A 15,268-nucleotide genomic window follows, 5' to 3' on the forward strand; every position below is an offset into this window, starting at 1 on the left:
GAATCAGCCGGGCTAAATTATCACAGGAGAGCTCAGAACGAGCGCGATGTCAGTGGGGGTAGGTAGATGGGTCCCTGAGCTCGATGGCTGCCAGCGTAGGGATTCAAGGCCCTGCAAATTCTCTTCCAGGTTGTTTTGTGTAGAGGTGGGAGCCCCCAGCACTCAGCCTCTCCCACCCTGCTCCTCCTAACCCCATGGCCCTTGCAACTCCCCCACAAACATTGCCCCCAAGAGCCACCCCCATGGACCCTATACCCTTCCCTGACCCCCCAGGACCCTGCCCCCTCCCACAGAGCCCCAGGACCCCGCACCCCCCCACACACCCCCACGGCCCCAGCGCCCCTCAGGACCCGGCCCCGCGCCCGCCCCCAGGGGGGGCCTCCAGCCAGCAGAGGGCGGCGTTGCGGGCGGCGCCTCTCTAGCGCGCCCCCGCGCGCGCTCTCTATGACGGACTTCCGGTTCCGGCCTGCTCCCCTTTGTGCTGGAGAAGATGGCGGCGCGGGCGGGCTTCCAGTCGGTGACTCCCAGCGGCGGCGGCGGTGGGGCCGCTGCCGGAGCCGGTGCGCTGGGACCGGGCACGCCGGGCGGGCCGGTGCGCATGGGCCCGGCTCCGGGACAGGGCCTGTACCGCTCGCCGCTGCCGGGAGCCGCCTACCCGGTGAGGCGGGGGAGGGGCCGGCGGGGGCGCGCGGACCGGCGCTGCGCGGGGCGGGGCGGGAGGGAGCGGGGGCGGCGGGGACGGTACCTCTCGGCGGACACTGGACCCGTTTTCTTCTCTCCACAGCGCCCCGGAATGTTACCGGGCAGCCGGCTGGCGCCACAGGGCCCTTCCATGGGGCCGCCCGGTTACGGCGGGAGCCCGGCGGTGCGGCCCGGGATGGCGCAGGCCAGCCTGGACCAGGCCCGCAAGAGGCCGGCGCCGCAGCAGCTCCAGCAGGTGCAACCGCAGGCCGTGCCCAACCGCAATCACAAGTAAGGGCCGGTGTCCCCGGGCAACGACGTCCCCGGGCAAGGGGACATCCCTCCCAGGCCGGGGCACAAATGTGCTGCCTCTCTTCCCAAAGGCTCTACGGGGAGAGGTGGGGTTTGGGGGTGTGGGCAGGCACCCCCGAAATTGGAGAGTAAGCAGTGAGCTCTCGCCGAAACGGGGAGTGTGCCGGGCGCGGCAGGGAGCGTCGGGCACTGGGTTGGTGTCATCGTCTGGCTGTGCTTAGCGGCACAAAGCTTTTCTGTTCCGCTTGGCCGGGGCACTCTGCCTTCATGCTGCGCTTGGGCTGCATCAAGAGCAGTGTGGGCAGTAGGGAGAGGGGGGGACTCTCCCCCTCTGCTCCGCTCTCGTCAGACCCCTCTGCAGTGCTGGGTCCAGCTCTGGGGGCACCAACATCAGAAGGACACGGACCTGCTCGAGCGGGGCCAGAGGAGGCCACGAGGATGCTCGGGGGGCTGGAGCACCCCCCTGTGAGGACAGGCTGAGAGAGTTGGGGGGGTTCAGCTGGAGAAGAGAAGGCTCCGGGGAGACCTTAGAGTGGCTCCCAGGACTGAAAGGGGCTACAGGAAAGCTGAGGAGGGATTCTTTATCGGGGGTGTAGGGATAGGACGAGGGGTAACAGTTTTAAACTGACAGGGAGTGGATTTAGGTTAGATATAAGGAAGAAATTCTTCCCTGTGAGGGTGGTGAGGCCCTGGCACAAGTTGCCCAGAGAAGCTGTGGCTGCCCCCTCCCTGGAAGGGTTCAAGGCCAGGTTGGACATGGCTTTGGGCAACCTGGGCTAGTGGAAGGTGCCCTGCCTGGGGCATGGGGGTGGAACTGGATGATCTTTAAGGTCCTTTCCAACCCAAACCGTTCTATGAGTTTGTGATTTTCATGGCGGCTTCTCGTTGGGTGGCTGAAAGGGACATCAGCTTTCCTGTGCAGCTCCACTGGGAGAGGGGGGCTTCCAGCAGATAAAAGAATAACGTGCAGCTGCTGGACAAGAGCAAGTTTATGTTACATTTCTGGCAGTATAATGTGATGTGTCAGTAACACTGGTAATTCATCCTGTGATTTAAAATGTGTCTCCTAGAAAAGTCAGTCTAAAGCTAATTGAGGGTAGAGTCACTCTGGTTAGGCATTATCTCAGTACGCCCTTTCCAACTTGACTTAACCCCGCTTTGTAAGCTCTCGTAGGGGATGTGAAACGTTCAGGTAATCAGTTAGTCACACTGCTGCAGGGTTTGTCAGCTCTGCAGCGCTGGCGGCCTGGCAGGGGCGGTGGGGAATAAAGAGCCTGACTGTGCTGATGGTAACGATAAGTGTCTCTGAAAATGAGAGCCTGGGCCCGAGACAGGCATCCAGGCTAAGTACTAAGCCAGAGAATAAGCCGTCGTCTTGCTCCCGTCGTGAATGCCTGCAGTTAATTTGCAGGAGGCGGTTGCCGTGTTAATGCCTGTGTGTGCATCTTCTTCCTTAACAGCGCTAAAAAGAAGAAGATGGCTGACAAAATTCTACCTCAGAGGGTGAGTGGCATGTGCAGGTGCAACCTGGGCTGATACGAAGTAAACTGGAGAAGTGTGGGGGAGCTGAGGGTGATTTGCATTCTTGATTGGCTGCAGATTCGTGAACTCGTACCCGAGTCTCAGGCCTATATGGACTTGCTGGCCTTTGAAAGGAAATTGGACCAGACGATCATGAGGAAACGCTTGGATATCCAGGAGGCTTTGAAGCGCCCCATTAAGGTAAGGGAAGGCTGCGTTCATTATCAGACACAAGGTTTGGAGGCTCTTACTTTAGTTAAGATGGCAGGAGGGCGCTGACGCCTGGGTCGTGTCGCTCTGAGCGTGGCCTGTCAGGAATCTGAATGCTCCAGACGTAGCCAAGGAGTGGAACCAGAAGTGCCTCTTTCCTTGCTGCCTGCCCTGAGAGAGGCAGCTAAAAACATTAAGCTTAGTTTTAGCAGAACACAGCAAGGTAGTCAGCCATTTATTTCAGAATTAACACGGAGACGATGCTTTTTCTCTTAGCAAAAACGAAAGCTACGTATTTTTATCTCCAATACCTTCAATCCAGCCAAGTCGGATGCAGAGGATGGTGAAGGAACAGTCGCCTCCTGGGAGCTTCGGGTGGAAGGACGGCTGCTGGAAGACGTAAGTGTGAAATAACCAACCACAAATGTGACTTTATGGATCTGGAATTGGCAATTAAACCATTTTTTTAATGTCTGAGAGCGTAGCTAGGGGCTTGATATCCTCCTTCATCTCTGTTTTCCAAGGAGTCTGATGGTGACGAGACCGAGAGCCCAACTTGGAGACCGATGGGTAACCCCACGGCAGGACATGAGTTATACACAGTTCCTATAGCTATAAGAGTGAATGGTGAGAGCAGAGCAGTGGCACTCGTGTACCCTGGCTCTGAGAACCAGGGCACTTGCGCTGTATGCAATTGCTGAGTGATTTAATTCCTGCAAGCTCATCTTTTAACTCCAGTCTTTCACTCTCTGACTTGGAACTTGATTTTCAAGCACACATTGGTGAATTTAGGTGTTCAGAACTTAAAGGAACGCTGTCATGCACGGTGGCTTTGCTTGAGTGCTGAGACTTGCTGTCCTAACACTTTTCCTTCCTGTGTTGCTTGCAGTCTGCTTTGTCCAAATATGATGCCACCAAGCAGAAAAGAAAGTTCTCATCCTTCTTTAAATCTCTGGTCATTGAACTTGATAAAGACCTGTATGGCCCTGACAATCACCTAGTAGAGGTGAGCTTCTTTTTGCTGTGTTACCTCTGAAAATGGGTTGGTGTTTCAGCAGACAGGGCTTGTGTATCACTTGTAACTTGAGAGGTGGGGATACTTAAGGCTTGAACAAGTGGCTGGGAGCCAGGAGCTCTTGAATTCTTACCTGAGCTTTTTCTCTGACTTGCTGGGGGTCTGAACAAACATATCAACTCTTGTTTCAGGCTGTAAGTGGGAATAAGGTGAACTTTTTCTAGGTGGGTGGGATTTACTGGCAGCCAAGCAGCAGGAGCAAAGGGAACTGAGTATGGGGGTGCTTCTAAATGTCCTCTCCTGTTGCAGTGGCACAGGACTGCCACAACTCAGGAGACAGATGGCTTCCAGGTGAAGAGGCCGGGAGATGTAAATGTGCGCTGTACTGTCCTTCTGATGCTGGATTACCAGGTGAGATGGTGGGAGTAAATTGCCGGGCGAGTAGTGGTAGCTGTGTCTGTGCCCATCTCACCTTTCTGTGCTTTTTGTCTCAGCCTCCCCAGTTCAAATTGGATCCCCGCTTGGCTCGTCTCCTGGGGATCCACACTCAGACCCGTCCCGTGATCATCCAGGCGCTGTGGCAATATATCAAGACCCACAAGCTCCAGGACCCCCACGAGCGGGAGTACGTCATCTGTGACAAATACCTCCAGCAGGTAAACGTGTGGCTGGAACAGGCGACTGTTTCAGCTTTTCTTTGTCAGCAGTCAGCGATCGCTGGTGCTGAGCTGCCCTTCCTTTCCTTAGCCCTGTGTTTCTGTCACAGATATTTGAATCTCAGCGGATGAAGTTCTCTGAAATCCCACAAAGACTTCACGCGTTGCTTATGCCCCCAGAACCGATCATCATTAATCATGTGATCAGGTGAGGCTGGTCCACTTGGCTTCCTATTTCTGGGAAGAAGAGTGGAAGGGATGGATGAGGCTGGCCCAGGAAGATGGTGTAATACGTTCTGATTCTCAGCAGCAGTTCCCGTGTTGCCTGTCATTGTTTTTTGGCATGAGAACAGCCACCTCTTTTCGTTTACCACATCCCTCTTTTCCACAGGGCACTTCCCGCGTTCGTGCCGTCCTTTGCGTTACACTTTTGTAGACAGAAAGCTGCTTGGAACAATCACTTGGTCCTTGTGCCGCAAAGCCATCAGCGGAGCTTTGCTGCTTGGTGTTAGCGCTGAAGCTAACGCTAGTGTGGCTTGTCCCTGCCTGCATCCTCGAGGAGCTACAATTTGGTGCTTTCTTGAGCTACTCACTTATTTCGGCGCCTTGTGTTTGCCCCTAGTGTCGACCCAAATGACCAGAAGAAAACAGCTTGCTATGACATTGATGTGGAGGTGGATGATACCTTGAAAACTCAGATGAATTCCTTTCTGCTATCCACAGCCAGTCAACAGGAAATTGCTGCTCTGGATAACAAGGTAGGAAGAGCTCCTGCAGGTCTGCCCTCCTCCTGGCAGGGTAGGATTGTGCCTCTGGAGCAGGTGAGCCCGGAACAGGCCAGGAGTTCAGTGTTGCTCAGTTGTGCGTTTGGAAGCTGGAGTGGGGTAAGCCGTGCTTACAAAGAGATGGCTTTACCTGGAAGCGTAGTTTTAAAGCAAATGGTCAGTGGGAAAATTGGTAATAATTAGAACAGGAAACTGGGAATTCAAAATCCTGTCTGATGGTCTAAGTCAACCAGGGAGTCTAAGAATTTGCCTTCATGTGTTGGGTGTCCTGATGTTTCTGTCTGACTCTTTCCCCTACTCAGCACTTTAGTTGCTGTGCTTCTCTCCTTCAGATTCATGAAACAATAGAGACAATTAACCAGCTGAAGACCCAGCGTGAGTTCATGCTGAGCTTTGCCCGAGATCCTCAGGGCTTCATCAACGACTGGCTACAGTCCCAGTGCCGGGATTTAAAGGTAAAAGCTTTGACTTGTGTGGAAGGTGGATCCAGTCACACGCTCCCCTCATTATAACCAGCTCCCACAGAGAGAGAGAGAGAGAGGCAATTTCCTGCTCAGAAAGCAAGACTAGAACTGGAGTCAAGCGTAAGAACCTGACCTGATTGTACTGAAATTTCTTTGAGGAGAGGGGAGGGGGTGGGGGTTTGCTCAGCACAGCCAGAGCTTTTGCACTCCCTGAACTGTTTTGTCCTTTGTGCTCTGCAGACAATGACCGATGTCGTTGGGAATCCTGAAGAGGAGCGTAGAGCTGAGTTCTACTTCCAGCCGTGGGCTCAGGAAGCTGTGTGCAGATACTTCTACTCCAAGGTGAGTGTCCCCGAGCAGGGGCCCTGCCCTGTACCTGGTGGCTCGGAGCACCTGTCGCTCCTTGGGGGCAGAGGCTGCTGGTGGGAGGTGGCAGCGCTAAGCTCCTCTCGCAGACACTGCTGACGCGTCCTGGTCCCAGCTGAGTTCACCCTTTTCCCGTGTTACTCGGACGCCGTGGTGCTGCACCATCAGAGTATGTTAATGCTGCGACTCCGGCTTCTCTTGCAGGTGCAGCAAAGACGGCAGGAACTGGAGCAGGCCCTGGGGATCCGTAACACATAGGCCGCTCCGCTCCTCCCCGGCCAGAAGGCATCACAGCTGTTTGTGGAGACAGAGCTGTTAAGGCTCACAGAACCCCACGCCGGCAGCGAGGCCCGCATCATTACCCATCCTGGCATTGTCCCTGCTGGGGCAGCTCCAGGACACCTGGGGTCTTCTGGGGTGTGGCAAGCAGACGGGCTCCAACGAGCACACATTTCTACCTGGTTTTCTTCCTGACTGTTGCCTTGTCAGTCCCAAGGCTTCCGAGAGCCTCCCCTTGACTCCGCACTGCCCGTAGTGTCCCCAGTAGCCAGTACGACTGCTGACTTGGAGCCTTTCTCAAGTTCAGAAACCACAGCCCGTTCCTCCCCAACTAGCATCTAGTTGTGGCGCACACAAGACCTGGGTCTGGGGAGCCCGGGTCTGCCGTGAGGCGGGAGTTCTGTGGCCGGTCTCTTCCCTGCCGTGTTCTACAGCAAGGTGCCAGGAGCCGTAGCGGGCAGGATGCCGTGAGCTGACATACCTCCCTGCCCTTCCTCCCTCACTCGGAGGGTGCTGCTGCACTGGGCTGCCTCACAGGTCACTCTCCTCCTCGAGGAAGTTACTGGACTATGTAGAGAATTGCTTCTTCCCTCGTCCCTTTTTCCCTGCCCCATTCCCTTCATGTTCTTTGACAGACTGTCCTAGGCCGGGATCACAGGGGAGAGGAGGCGCTGGCTTAACTGCAGGGATGTGGCAGCATTGAGACTCCTCTGCGCTTCAGAAGCCCTACACTCGGGGTTCCAGCACACCGTCGGGCTGCTCCCTTGCCCTGTGCCAGGGAGAGGGGCTGCAGCAGCTGCCTGGTGGAATTGTGCCAGGGCGCAGAGGTGTAGGCTCATTCCTTTGGGACAGTTATCCTGTGTCACTTCCTGGGGGGACCGGAGCCTCCTTCGTGTGGGTCTGAGGGTGTACGGGACAGTCTTGGGGCTGGATGCTGCTCCAAGCATATGTGTGTTAGCAGGTGTTTCCACACTGAAGCTCCTGTGGTTTTTAGTCAATTTTTAGGTTCTGGGGCTGCCATAAGGCCTGGCATGGTTCAGGAATGTACAAGTAGATTTTCTCTACTGTGGGGAGTAGCGGCCCAGATGCCTCCTCATGGAATACTAGTACTAGTGAACTAGTGGTCAGGTGTAAGAGAATGGTTTCTCTTAACCTGGCTCTCAGTATTTCTGCTCGGGACTGTAATGCAAATGGACTTGAAAGTTGGTCATATTCTCTTGGAATAGCTGCAAAAACATGTTACTGATGAACCCCCCACATCCCCACACCTGGCTTTGGTGTGGTTGGGAAAGTTGCTATGAATTTGGGAGCCTGGGTGGCCCTACTCCTTGTGTCTGTGTTACTACATGTCTGTGAGTAATAGACTCTCGACTTCCCTTCTCCTTCCCCCCCTTAGGAAATGGCTCCTCTGTGGTACTGGGGTGAAGGTCTTGGTGCTGATGAAGCAGCCCACTGACTCCTCAGGGTAATCACACGTGAAGGATGCTGAGTACTGCGTAGGCAAACATAGCTGTTGCAGAATAACTGCTTTTCTTAACTGAGTATTACGGTTTTTTCCATGGACCAAAATTTTTTTTTGTACTGTATCCTTGTAGACGTCACCCAGTTTTAATAAAAGCCTCCTGTGAAGGAAGCTGTCCTCCCTCCTTCTGTGCTGACAGCAGGCTTTCTCTCAGCAGCTGCCTTCATCTACTCGCCTGGGAAGGGATAGGGTTATCTCTACTTCTTTTTTTTTTTTTTTTTTTAACAAAGCCAACTGGGTTAAAGAGACGGGGGAGAAAATGTTCTTCATATTTTGGCCTTTTATAGAGAGCCTTTCATGTAAGGATCTCCTGGCTTGCAGAGTTTGCTGAGCCTTTGCAAAGTGCATTTGTGGTAAATAAGAGAAGTAACTTGAGCAAAACTGGAAATCTAGTGGCCGAGCTGCTAATAAAATCTAGACAGCCCCATTTCCACACTTTGCTGCCTCGCAGAATTGTGACAGCCTGTTACAAGCCCCGTGGGAGTCCAGCACAATTTTGAGGAAACTTAAAGTTTACGTGCAAGGGTTTGCAGCTCTGCAAAAGGGACGTTACCCCCTCCACCTGGCCGTGTCTATGGAAGGAGAAATGGAATGCTTTGCAGAAAACCCGAGAGCCCTTGTCCCGGGGAGGGAGCTGCTCTCTGCCCCAGGTCAGGCAGAGCTGCTGCTTGCGGTGGTGGGGTCAGGGCAGGGGCTGGGCCCTGGCGCTAAACCACATGGTTCATATTTCTTACCTGGGGGGGAAACGGCGCTTGGGGAGAGGGGGAGAATAAAATGTATGCAGGGAAAGGGGGAGCAGGGCTGGGCAGTCACACCTCCCCGTCCTGCTGCGATCTGGGATCTGAGCCATTTCCCATTTGCTCCACGGAGCCCCCGAGCCGCAGGCACCGCCTGTGCCCGGGAGAGCGGCAGCTCCGCTGCCCCGGGGCACGGTGCCCGGTTCCCCCGGAGGTGGGGACGGCGACGGGGGCGGGCCGGGGCCGCCCCTGCTCCCACTGGCCTTGAAATAGCAGCGGCGGGCTCAGCGCTGCGCAGTGCCCCGGCTCCCCGCACCATGGGTGGCAAGAAAGTCTGCGTCGTGGGCTCCGGCAACTGGTGAGCACCCGCCACCGGGCACCCCGGTCCCTCTCGGGGCACGGCGCGAGCCCCGACCTCCCCGGTGCCCCACGGGAGCCAGCGTGAGCCCTCCCCATTTCGCCAGGACCCCCAGTGACCCGGTGCACCTCGGTGCCCACGGCCACTGCTCTGCTCTGCCCACGCAGGGGCTCGGCCATCGCCAAGATCGCCGGCAGCAACGCGGCGCGGCTGAGCACCTTCGAGAACCAGGTGAGCATGTGGGTGCTGGAGGAGGAGGTGGGCGGCCGGCGGCTCACCGACATCATCAACACGGAGCACGAAAACGTCAAGTACCTGCCAGGGCACAAGCTGCCCCCCAACGTGGTGAGTGTGACCCGGCAGCGGCTGAGCGCGAGGTGCGGTGCCGAGAGCCAGGCTCTGGTGAGAGGCAGCAGCTCTGCTGGGAGCTGCTGGAGCCCCGGTGTGCTGGGCACCGCGTGCACAGAGGTAGGGGATGCACCGAGCTGCATGGGCCTCGGTTACACCCCCCCAGTGACCTTGATCTGCGCTTGGACGAGCTGCAGCCCTGGCCGCTCTCCGTGCCCACCTTTGCCCCCGCTCTGGCATCCCACAGACTGGGCTTGAGGCCACGTGGCTGCCTCCGTGCTGGCAGCGGCAGCACACAGAGAGCCCGTGGGGCCTGTGCCCCACGGCAGGACCCTGCTGAGCTCCCTGGAGGGACCCCGGCTCTTCGCAGCGCTTCTGTGTGACCAGCTCGGGATGGTTGTGCCCTGCTCCAGCCCCTCTCCCCTGCCAGCCCTGGAAGGGAACCTCAGGGCAGCGACTTTGTGCCCTTCCTTCACCCCAGCCCCACAGGGAAGCCCCTGCTCCCCTCGTCCTGCATCGGGGACACAATCACCGCACAACTACAGGCACAAGTCCCTGCTGACAGTCACGTTCTCTTCAGGTAGCAGAGCCAGACCTGCTGAAAGCCTGCGCGGGGGCTGACATCCTCCTGTTCGTGGTGCCCCACCAGTTTATCGGCCAAGTCTGCGACCAGCTCAAGGGCCACATGAAGAAAGATGCTGTTGGGGTGTCGCTCATCAAGGTGTGAGCAGGAGGAGGGAGCCCTCGAGCAGCTCGTCGGGGTGCGGGGCCGAGGGGAAGCCTGGGGATCTGGAGCAGAAACCAGGCTCCAGCGTTATGGGGGGGTGTGGGGAGAGTGGGAAGTGGGGGCAGAGTCTTCATGGGGATTTTGAGGAGTATTGATGGAGAAGGGTAAGGGCACGGGGGGATCTCAAGTGCTGTGAGGAGTGGGGTGCAGCTGAGCACCAGGGGGGCTGTCGGGATGACTTGGAGTGTTGCAGTACAGGGAATGATGGGATTTGGGGGGGGCAGGAGGGTGGCAGGTGCTCATGTCTGTCCCTGGTTGTCTCACAGGGGGTGGACGAAGGACCAGATGGGCTGAGACTGATCTCAGACATTATCCATGAAAAACTGGGAATAGAGATGAGCGTCCTCATGGGCGCCAACATCGCTAATGAAGTGGCAGAAGAGAAGTTCTGTGAAACAACCATCGGTAAGGAGCCAACATCCCTCCTCATTAACAGCCTTCGTTTCTGACGAGCAGGAAAAGGCAAAGGGGTGAGCATGGTGCAGCTTAAACGACTGCTGCCGAGGGTGAGCCGGCCCTTTTTCCCTGTGGAGGCAGCGAGACTCCGTAGGAACTGGATGAACTCACTCACAGGGTTTACGATGCGATTGCTCGCTTCATTAAAAACGGAGTTGTGTGTCTAAGAGCTCCTGCCAGCACGGACTCTGAGCACCGGGCAGTCTGCCTGGCACAAATGAAAGGGGTGGATGTTAAGAGACCCTTTAGGAAGTAGCGTTCTTACCTTCATTTCCTTGGGCTTCAAGGGACGCTCACCTGGATCTCGTGTTATTGCCAGCTAGGGCTGCCTGAAAGTTTAGCTGGTGACTGTTCCTAACATCCTCCACACTGTGAATCATGCGCAGCAGCCAAAACCAACAGAACAGTTTGCTGGGTTAGAAGTTACAGGATTCAAAGTGTATTTTAAACAAAAGCAAACATGCTGTGCAAGAGGCTGCAGAGGCTGGAGAGGTATGAACAGAGCGTGCTAACACTATGAGCACACAGAAACGCTCTCACGCAGGATGTTGCAGGATCAGGGAGAACAAACCCAGATTTGCAACCTCTGAAAATGCCTTTCATCTACTGGGCACGTCACTTCTGTCTTGCTTGATGCAGCAGTAGGGATCATCCCTGTCTTCTGGGAATTCCAGGGTTGAACCTTGCTTATCTGCCAGGCAATGTGTGCTTGGCACTTTGTGAACCTGCAAATGTTTAGCAACATCCAACAGTTGGGCAATAGGTTCCTCTCGCTGCAGGAGAGCAGCACAGTCCTACCTCAGGGTCTTCCCCCATCATCTTCTCCCTTTGTCTTATCAGGCTGCAAGAACATACAGCACGGGCAGATGCTGAAGGAGCTGATGCAGACACCCAACTTCCGGGTGACGGTGGTGCAGGACGCTGACACCGTGGAGATCTGTGGGGCTCTCAAGGTGGGTGAGCCACTGGCTGGGGTTTGCAGGTCTTGGTTAGCAGGGCTGCGGCTCTCGGGGGCTCTGCAGGGAGCTCTGGGGAGGAGAGGAGGCTGCCAGGGGAATGAACCCCCCTGGATATTGCGCTGTGGCTTGCTGAGATGGTTGGGTCAAGGGCCAGGCTTTGGAGGGAACTGCAGGTGCGTCCTCTTCAGCTGCTTGGAGCATAGGCAGGGGCAGGCAGGAGCCTGCGCTTGGGGTCACACAGGCAGGTCGTGGGCACAGAAAAGCCCTGAGCTCCATTGGGAACAGACCCCTCCATGCTGCTCTTGTTTTCCAGAACGTTGTGGCTGTAGGAGCTGGTTTCTGTGATGGGCTCGGCTACGGAGACAACACGAAGGCTGCCGTCATCCGTCTGGGACTGATGGAGATGATCGCCTTCGCCAAACTCTTCTGTAAGGGCCCCGTCGCCTCCTCCACCTTCCTGGAGAGCTGCGGGGTGGCTGATCTCATCACCACCTGCTACGGTGGCCGCAACCGCAAGGTGGCTGAGGCTTTTGCCCGGACTGGGAAGGTGAGCAGAGCGGGGAGCAGGCAACGCCAGTATCTGCATCGACCTGCTGAGCAGGCAGGGAGGAGAACCCAGTTAGCACCACAGTAGAGGGGGTGCTCACCTGCTGCCGCAGCCTGGCTCCGGGGAGGGAACAGCAGGTGGGGTTGCAGGGTCCAGCTCCCTCACTGCTGGGTTGTTTCAGACTATCGAGCAGCTGGAGAAGGAGATATTGAACGGGCAGAAGGTGCAGGGTCCCCCGACGTCTGCTGAGCTGCATCGCATCCTTAAAACCAAGAACATGGTGGATAAGTGAGTGCTGTCATCTCTCCTGTCTGCTCTTTCGGGGTGGGGTCGGGACCTTTCCTGCAGCTGCGGGAGGGGAAACCCACCCTCAGTGTCTCTGCTGTTCAGGTCAGTCTCTGCACTGCCCACATCAAACCAGCTGGGCAGGACCGGGCTGTCGGCTGAGACACCGAGCCCCTGTCCTGCCTGCTCCTGCCCGCTGCTCCTCACGTCGCAAGAAGTTGAGGTGCTGCGACTCTGCCAGTCGGGGTGACAGGGCAAGGGGTGACTTTGTTCATCTACCCACAGGTTCCCCCTCTTCACAGCTGTGTATCAGATCTGCTACGAGGGCAAACCTGTCACTGATGTCATCAAGTGTCTCCAGAACCACCCTGAGCACATGTAAGTGGGCTCTGCCTGCGAAACCACCGATCCTGCCGAGCGGAGAGCTCCTGCCCGCACCAACTCGCTCTGCTGCTACAGCTTTGTAAGGAGTCTGGATTTCCTGGGAGCCTTTGCAGAGTGCTGGAAGGGCCGAGGTTCCCTTTGTCAGCCCTGGACACTGCCAGCCTGAGCCTGGCACCTGCACTGAGGCACCTGCTGATCTCTCTCTCCCTTTGAAGGACTCGTTTAAGCTTCTGCTGCTGTCTAGGGTCTGTCCTGAGCGATGCCGAGCGTCCTCTTCCTTTCACTTTCTCTCGCCGTGATGGATTCACCTCTCAGAGGGACTCTGCCAGGTTGCCTTGATCGATGCGCGCTGCGCAGGAGGTGCTGCTTGGGAGGAGAAGCTTTGCTCTTAGCCCCGCGGAGCCACTTTGCATGATGCCAGCCCTGTCCTGCTCGCTGCTGTTGCTTTGGGCTCAGCTGTCTCGTGGAGAGGGCCCAGCTCCCTGCCAGGCTCCACCAGCGTGACTGAAGCTCCTCAGGACTTCCAAAGGGGCCGAGAATCGCTCTTCTTTCCAAGAAGCACTGGCACAGAAAACAGCACCTTTGCCACCCTGTCGTGTGCTGTTCCCCAGCCACCACCACCTGCCCCTGTCCAACGGTACAGCCAATGCTTTGCGTGTGAGGGCAGCCCCAGAGTGAGGCTTTAGAGCTTGTTAATTTAGATTTTTTTTCTCTCGCAATCAAATCTGGCCCCTGCACCTGGGGAATTCCCCTCTTGTCACAGATTTGCCTGTGCTAAATGCCCCCTGACTGTCCCTGGACAGCCTTTTTCCCTTATGGGTTTGTCCTCTGGCTGGCTTTGGCACTGCAGGGACCAACTGCCCCAAAGTCTTTCTGAGCAGCTGGCAGGCTGTGTAACCCTTGACAGTGAACCCGACAAAGCAGTTGGGTCATGTTGCTTTTAGATGAATGATCCACAGCAGCTTTGTGCCTTCTCTCTGGCTTGCTCCAGTCTCTGCCTTAGCCCAGTCTTTGCTTCTATGTGTGGCTTTCGAGGAGCTGAGAAAAGCAGGTTCCACACTTACTTTCCCCGCTGCCCTTCCTGTGAGGGTGCTGGAAGCTGCCCGCCAGCACAAGGGGCAGCAAGGGACATGTGATCCACGGGAGGTACAAGGAGACCTCCAACATCGCAGGAGAGGACAGAGGTCTCGCACCTCGTGCTGTGCCTTTGAAACTTGCCCCTTGGCCGGCCGGGCGCCACGTGCCCCTCTGGTGCTCTGAAGCTGGCTCACTCCGCTCGTGTTTGCTCAGGCCAGCGTGTCCAGCGGTTCACTGACCCCTGGCAGGCCAGAGCTGCTGCAGGTCTTGCTGTCCACCTCCCTTTCAGGTCCTAGTGCCGCTGGGTCTTTGACTAGCAGTGTACTTGATGAACATTTAAAATAATAATAAACTTGGCGAGGAGAGGGGGGACACGCTCTTAGCTCTGTGGCTCCGGTGCATCGTTGTCTTTGGGTTGGTGCCTGCTGGCCTTGCTGAGTGCAGAACAGGGCACTGTCAGTTCCCTCCTGGCTCTGCACCCTTGTGTGCTGTCCCAGAAACAGCAAGAATGCCCCTGCAGGTCACTGTTGAGTCACAACATAACACAGTGTCCCACTTGCCTTTTCTCAGCAGTGGTTCCAGTGTTAAGGGTTGGCTGCAGGACCGCAGAGGGCTGAGATTGCGATGCTGAACTGGGTACAGAATCCAAACTCTTCTACCTGGGGCCTGCAGGAGCCAGGCCAGGACCCCACTGTGCCTCATCTACCCCAGGCCTCCCCTTCTCTGATGTCTTGGCTTCTTGGGGCATGCTGTGTTGTTTTATTCATCTCTTCCCAACTGCTTTTCCTGGACTTGCCCTCTCCCTGTCTTTCTTTGAAATGCATCTCGTACTGAGTGACCTTTCCAGGACTGTTAGCCCTCCGCTCAGCCTCTTGCTAGGGGAATTTAATCTGCTGGCACTGCAGTTGTTTCTGTGCCTTTTATTAGACACGCTTTCTCACTAGGCACCCTACGACCTTTAAATTCAACTGAGCTATCGTACGGAAAGTAGCCAGCATCAGCTTCCTCTAATGAGGAACTTTATTGAGGTTGGAGGGAAGATAAAGGAAGTCCAGCATGTTCCCGCAGGGCTGGCACAACTTCTATTTCCTTTGTCTTGAATTGCTTCGGGAATCCCAGCTCAAGTGTTCGACCATGAGGCTCATAATGGAGAGAGGGTCTCTGAGTCTCCTCCCTCAACACATTGCAGTCTCTCACCTGGGCTTGCTAAACTCTTGCCAGCACCCGCCTGGAGCTGCAGCAGGATCCGGAATTGTCTTTCAGACTCACATTTAGCTGTTAGCTTCTCTGCCGTGGAATTGCCTTGTACATCCCTCCTCATGTGGGTTCCTCTGACACTATGTGCTGCTGGCAGTGGCCGAGTCCCTGCCAGTCCTCCCAGTGTTTGCTGAAGGTCCCAAGTCTCACCTGGGGGTGGCCAGTGCACGAGCCTCTTGCTTTTCGACACCCCGTGCCTTGCACTAGCGCCGGAGTTCATGAGCTATAAAAAGTCTTCCCTTTGCCATTTGGAGTTATGTTC

General features: G+C 56.3%; 2 protein-coding genes across 3 annotated transcripts; both read left to right on the top strand.

The window, feature by feature from the left end:
• The first annotated feature begins 470 nt into the window (after positions 1 to 470).
• On the top strand, positions 471 to 7,922 carry SMARCD1 (SWI/SNF related BAF chromatin remodeling complex subunit D1). The gene is made up of 13 exons (XM_074853938.1): positions 471 to 658; positions 785 to 972; positions 2,454 to 2,496; positions 2,593 to 2,715; positions 3,001 to 3,123; positions 3,614 to 3,730; positions 4,049 to 4,150; positions 4,234 to 4,395; positions 4,506 to 4,603; positions 5,018 to 5,153; positions 5,513 to 5,635; positions 5,885 to 5,986; positions 6,215 to 7,922. Exons 1-13 carry the CDS (start codon positions 491 to 493, stop codon positions 6,266 to 6,268), a joined length of 1,539 nt encoding a protein of 512 aa, XP_074710039.1. The 5' UTR covers positions 471 to 490; the 3' UTR covers positions 6,269 to 7,922.
• Positions 7,923 to 8,830: 908 nt separating this feature from the next.
• GPD1 (glycerol-3-phosphate dehydrogenase 1) lies at positions 8,831 to 15,253 on the top strand. 2 transcript variants are annotated; one of them, XM_074853968.1, is made up of 9 exons: positions 8,831 to 8,906; positions 9,074 to 9,251; positions 9,835 to 9,975; positions 10,308 to 10,446; positions 11,338 to 11,450; positions 11,770 to 12,003; positions 12,185 to 12,291; positions 12,574 to 12,666; positions 14,320 to 15,253. In XM_074853968.1, the coding sequence occupies exons 1-9, from the start codon at positions 8,866 to 8,868 to the stop codon at positions 14,378 to 14,380; spliced, it is 1,107 nt and encodes a 368-aa protein (XP_074710069.1). In that variant the 5' UTR covers positions 8,831 to 8,865; the 3' UTR covers positions 14,381 to 15,253. The 2 variants fall into 2 exon arrangements, with proteins under 2 accessions (XP_074710069.1, XP_074710070.1); XM_074853969.1 differs by having other exon boundaries at positions 8,834 to 8,906; positions 9,074 to 9,137.
• The last annotated feature ends 15 nt before the right edge of the window (positions 15,254 to 15,268 follow it).

Source organism: Strix uralensis, chromosome 33 (genome assembly GCF_047716275.1).
Source record: "Strix uralensis isolate ZFMK-TIS-50842 chromosome 33, bStrUra1, whole genome shotgun sequence".
Taxonomy (NCBI): Eukaryota; Metazoa; Chordata; class Aves; order Strigiformes; family Strigidae; genus Strix; species Strix uralensis.

Excerpts from the sequence above, each read along its gene's own strand:
- SMARCD1 (XM_074853938.1), top strand. The coding sequence starts at position 491 with ATGGCGGCGCGGGCGGGCTTCCAGTCGGTGACTCCCAGCGGCGGCGGC. Across the intron at positions 659-784 it reads TGCCGGGAGCCGCCTACCCG|CGCCCCGGAATGTTACCGGG; the intron begins GTGAGGCGGGGG and ends TTCTCTCCACAG. Across the intron at positions 5,636-5,884 it reads CCCAGTGCCGGGATTTAAAG|ACAATGACCGATGTCGTTGG; the intron begins GTAAAAGCTTTG and ends TGTGCTCTGCAG.
- GPD1 (XM_074853968.1), top strand. The coding sequence starts at position 8,866 with ATGGGTGGCAAGAAAGTCTGCGTCGTGGGCTCCGGCAACTG. Across the intron at positions 8,907-9,073 it reads GTCGTGGGCTCCGGCAACTG|GGGCTCGGCCATCGCCAAGA; the intron begins GTGAGCACCCGC and ends CTGCCCACGCAG. Across the intron at positions 11,451-11,769 it reads AGATCTGTGGGGCTCTCAAG|AACGTTGTGGCTGTAGGAGC; the intron begins GTGGGTGAGCCA and ends CTTGTTTTCCAG.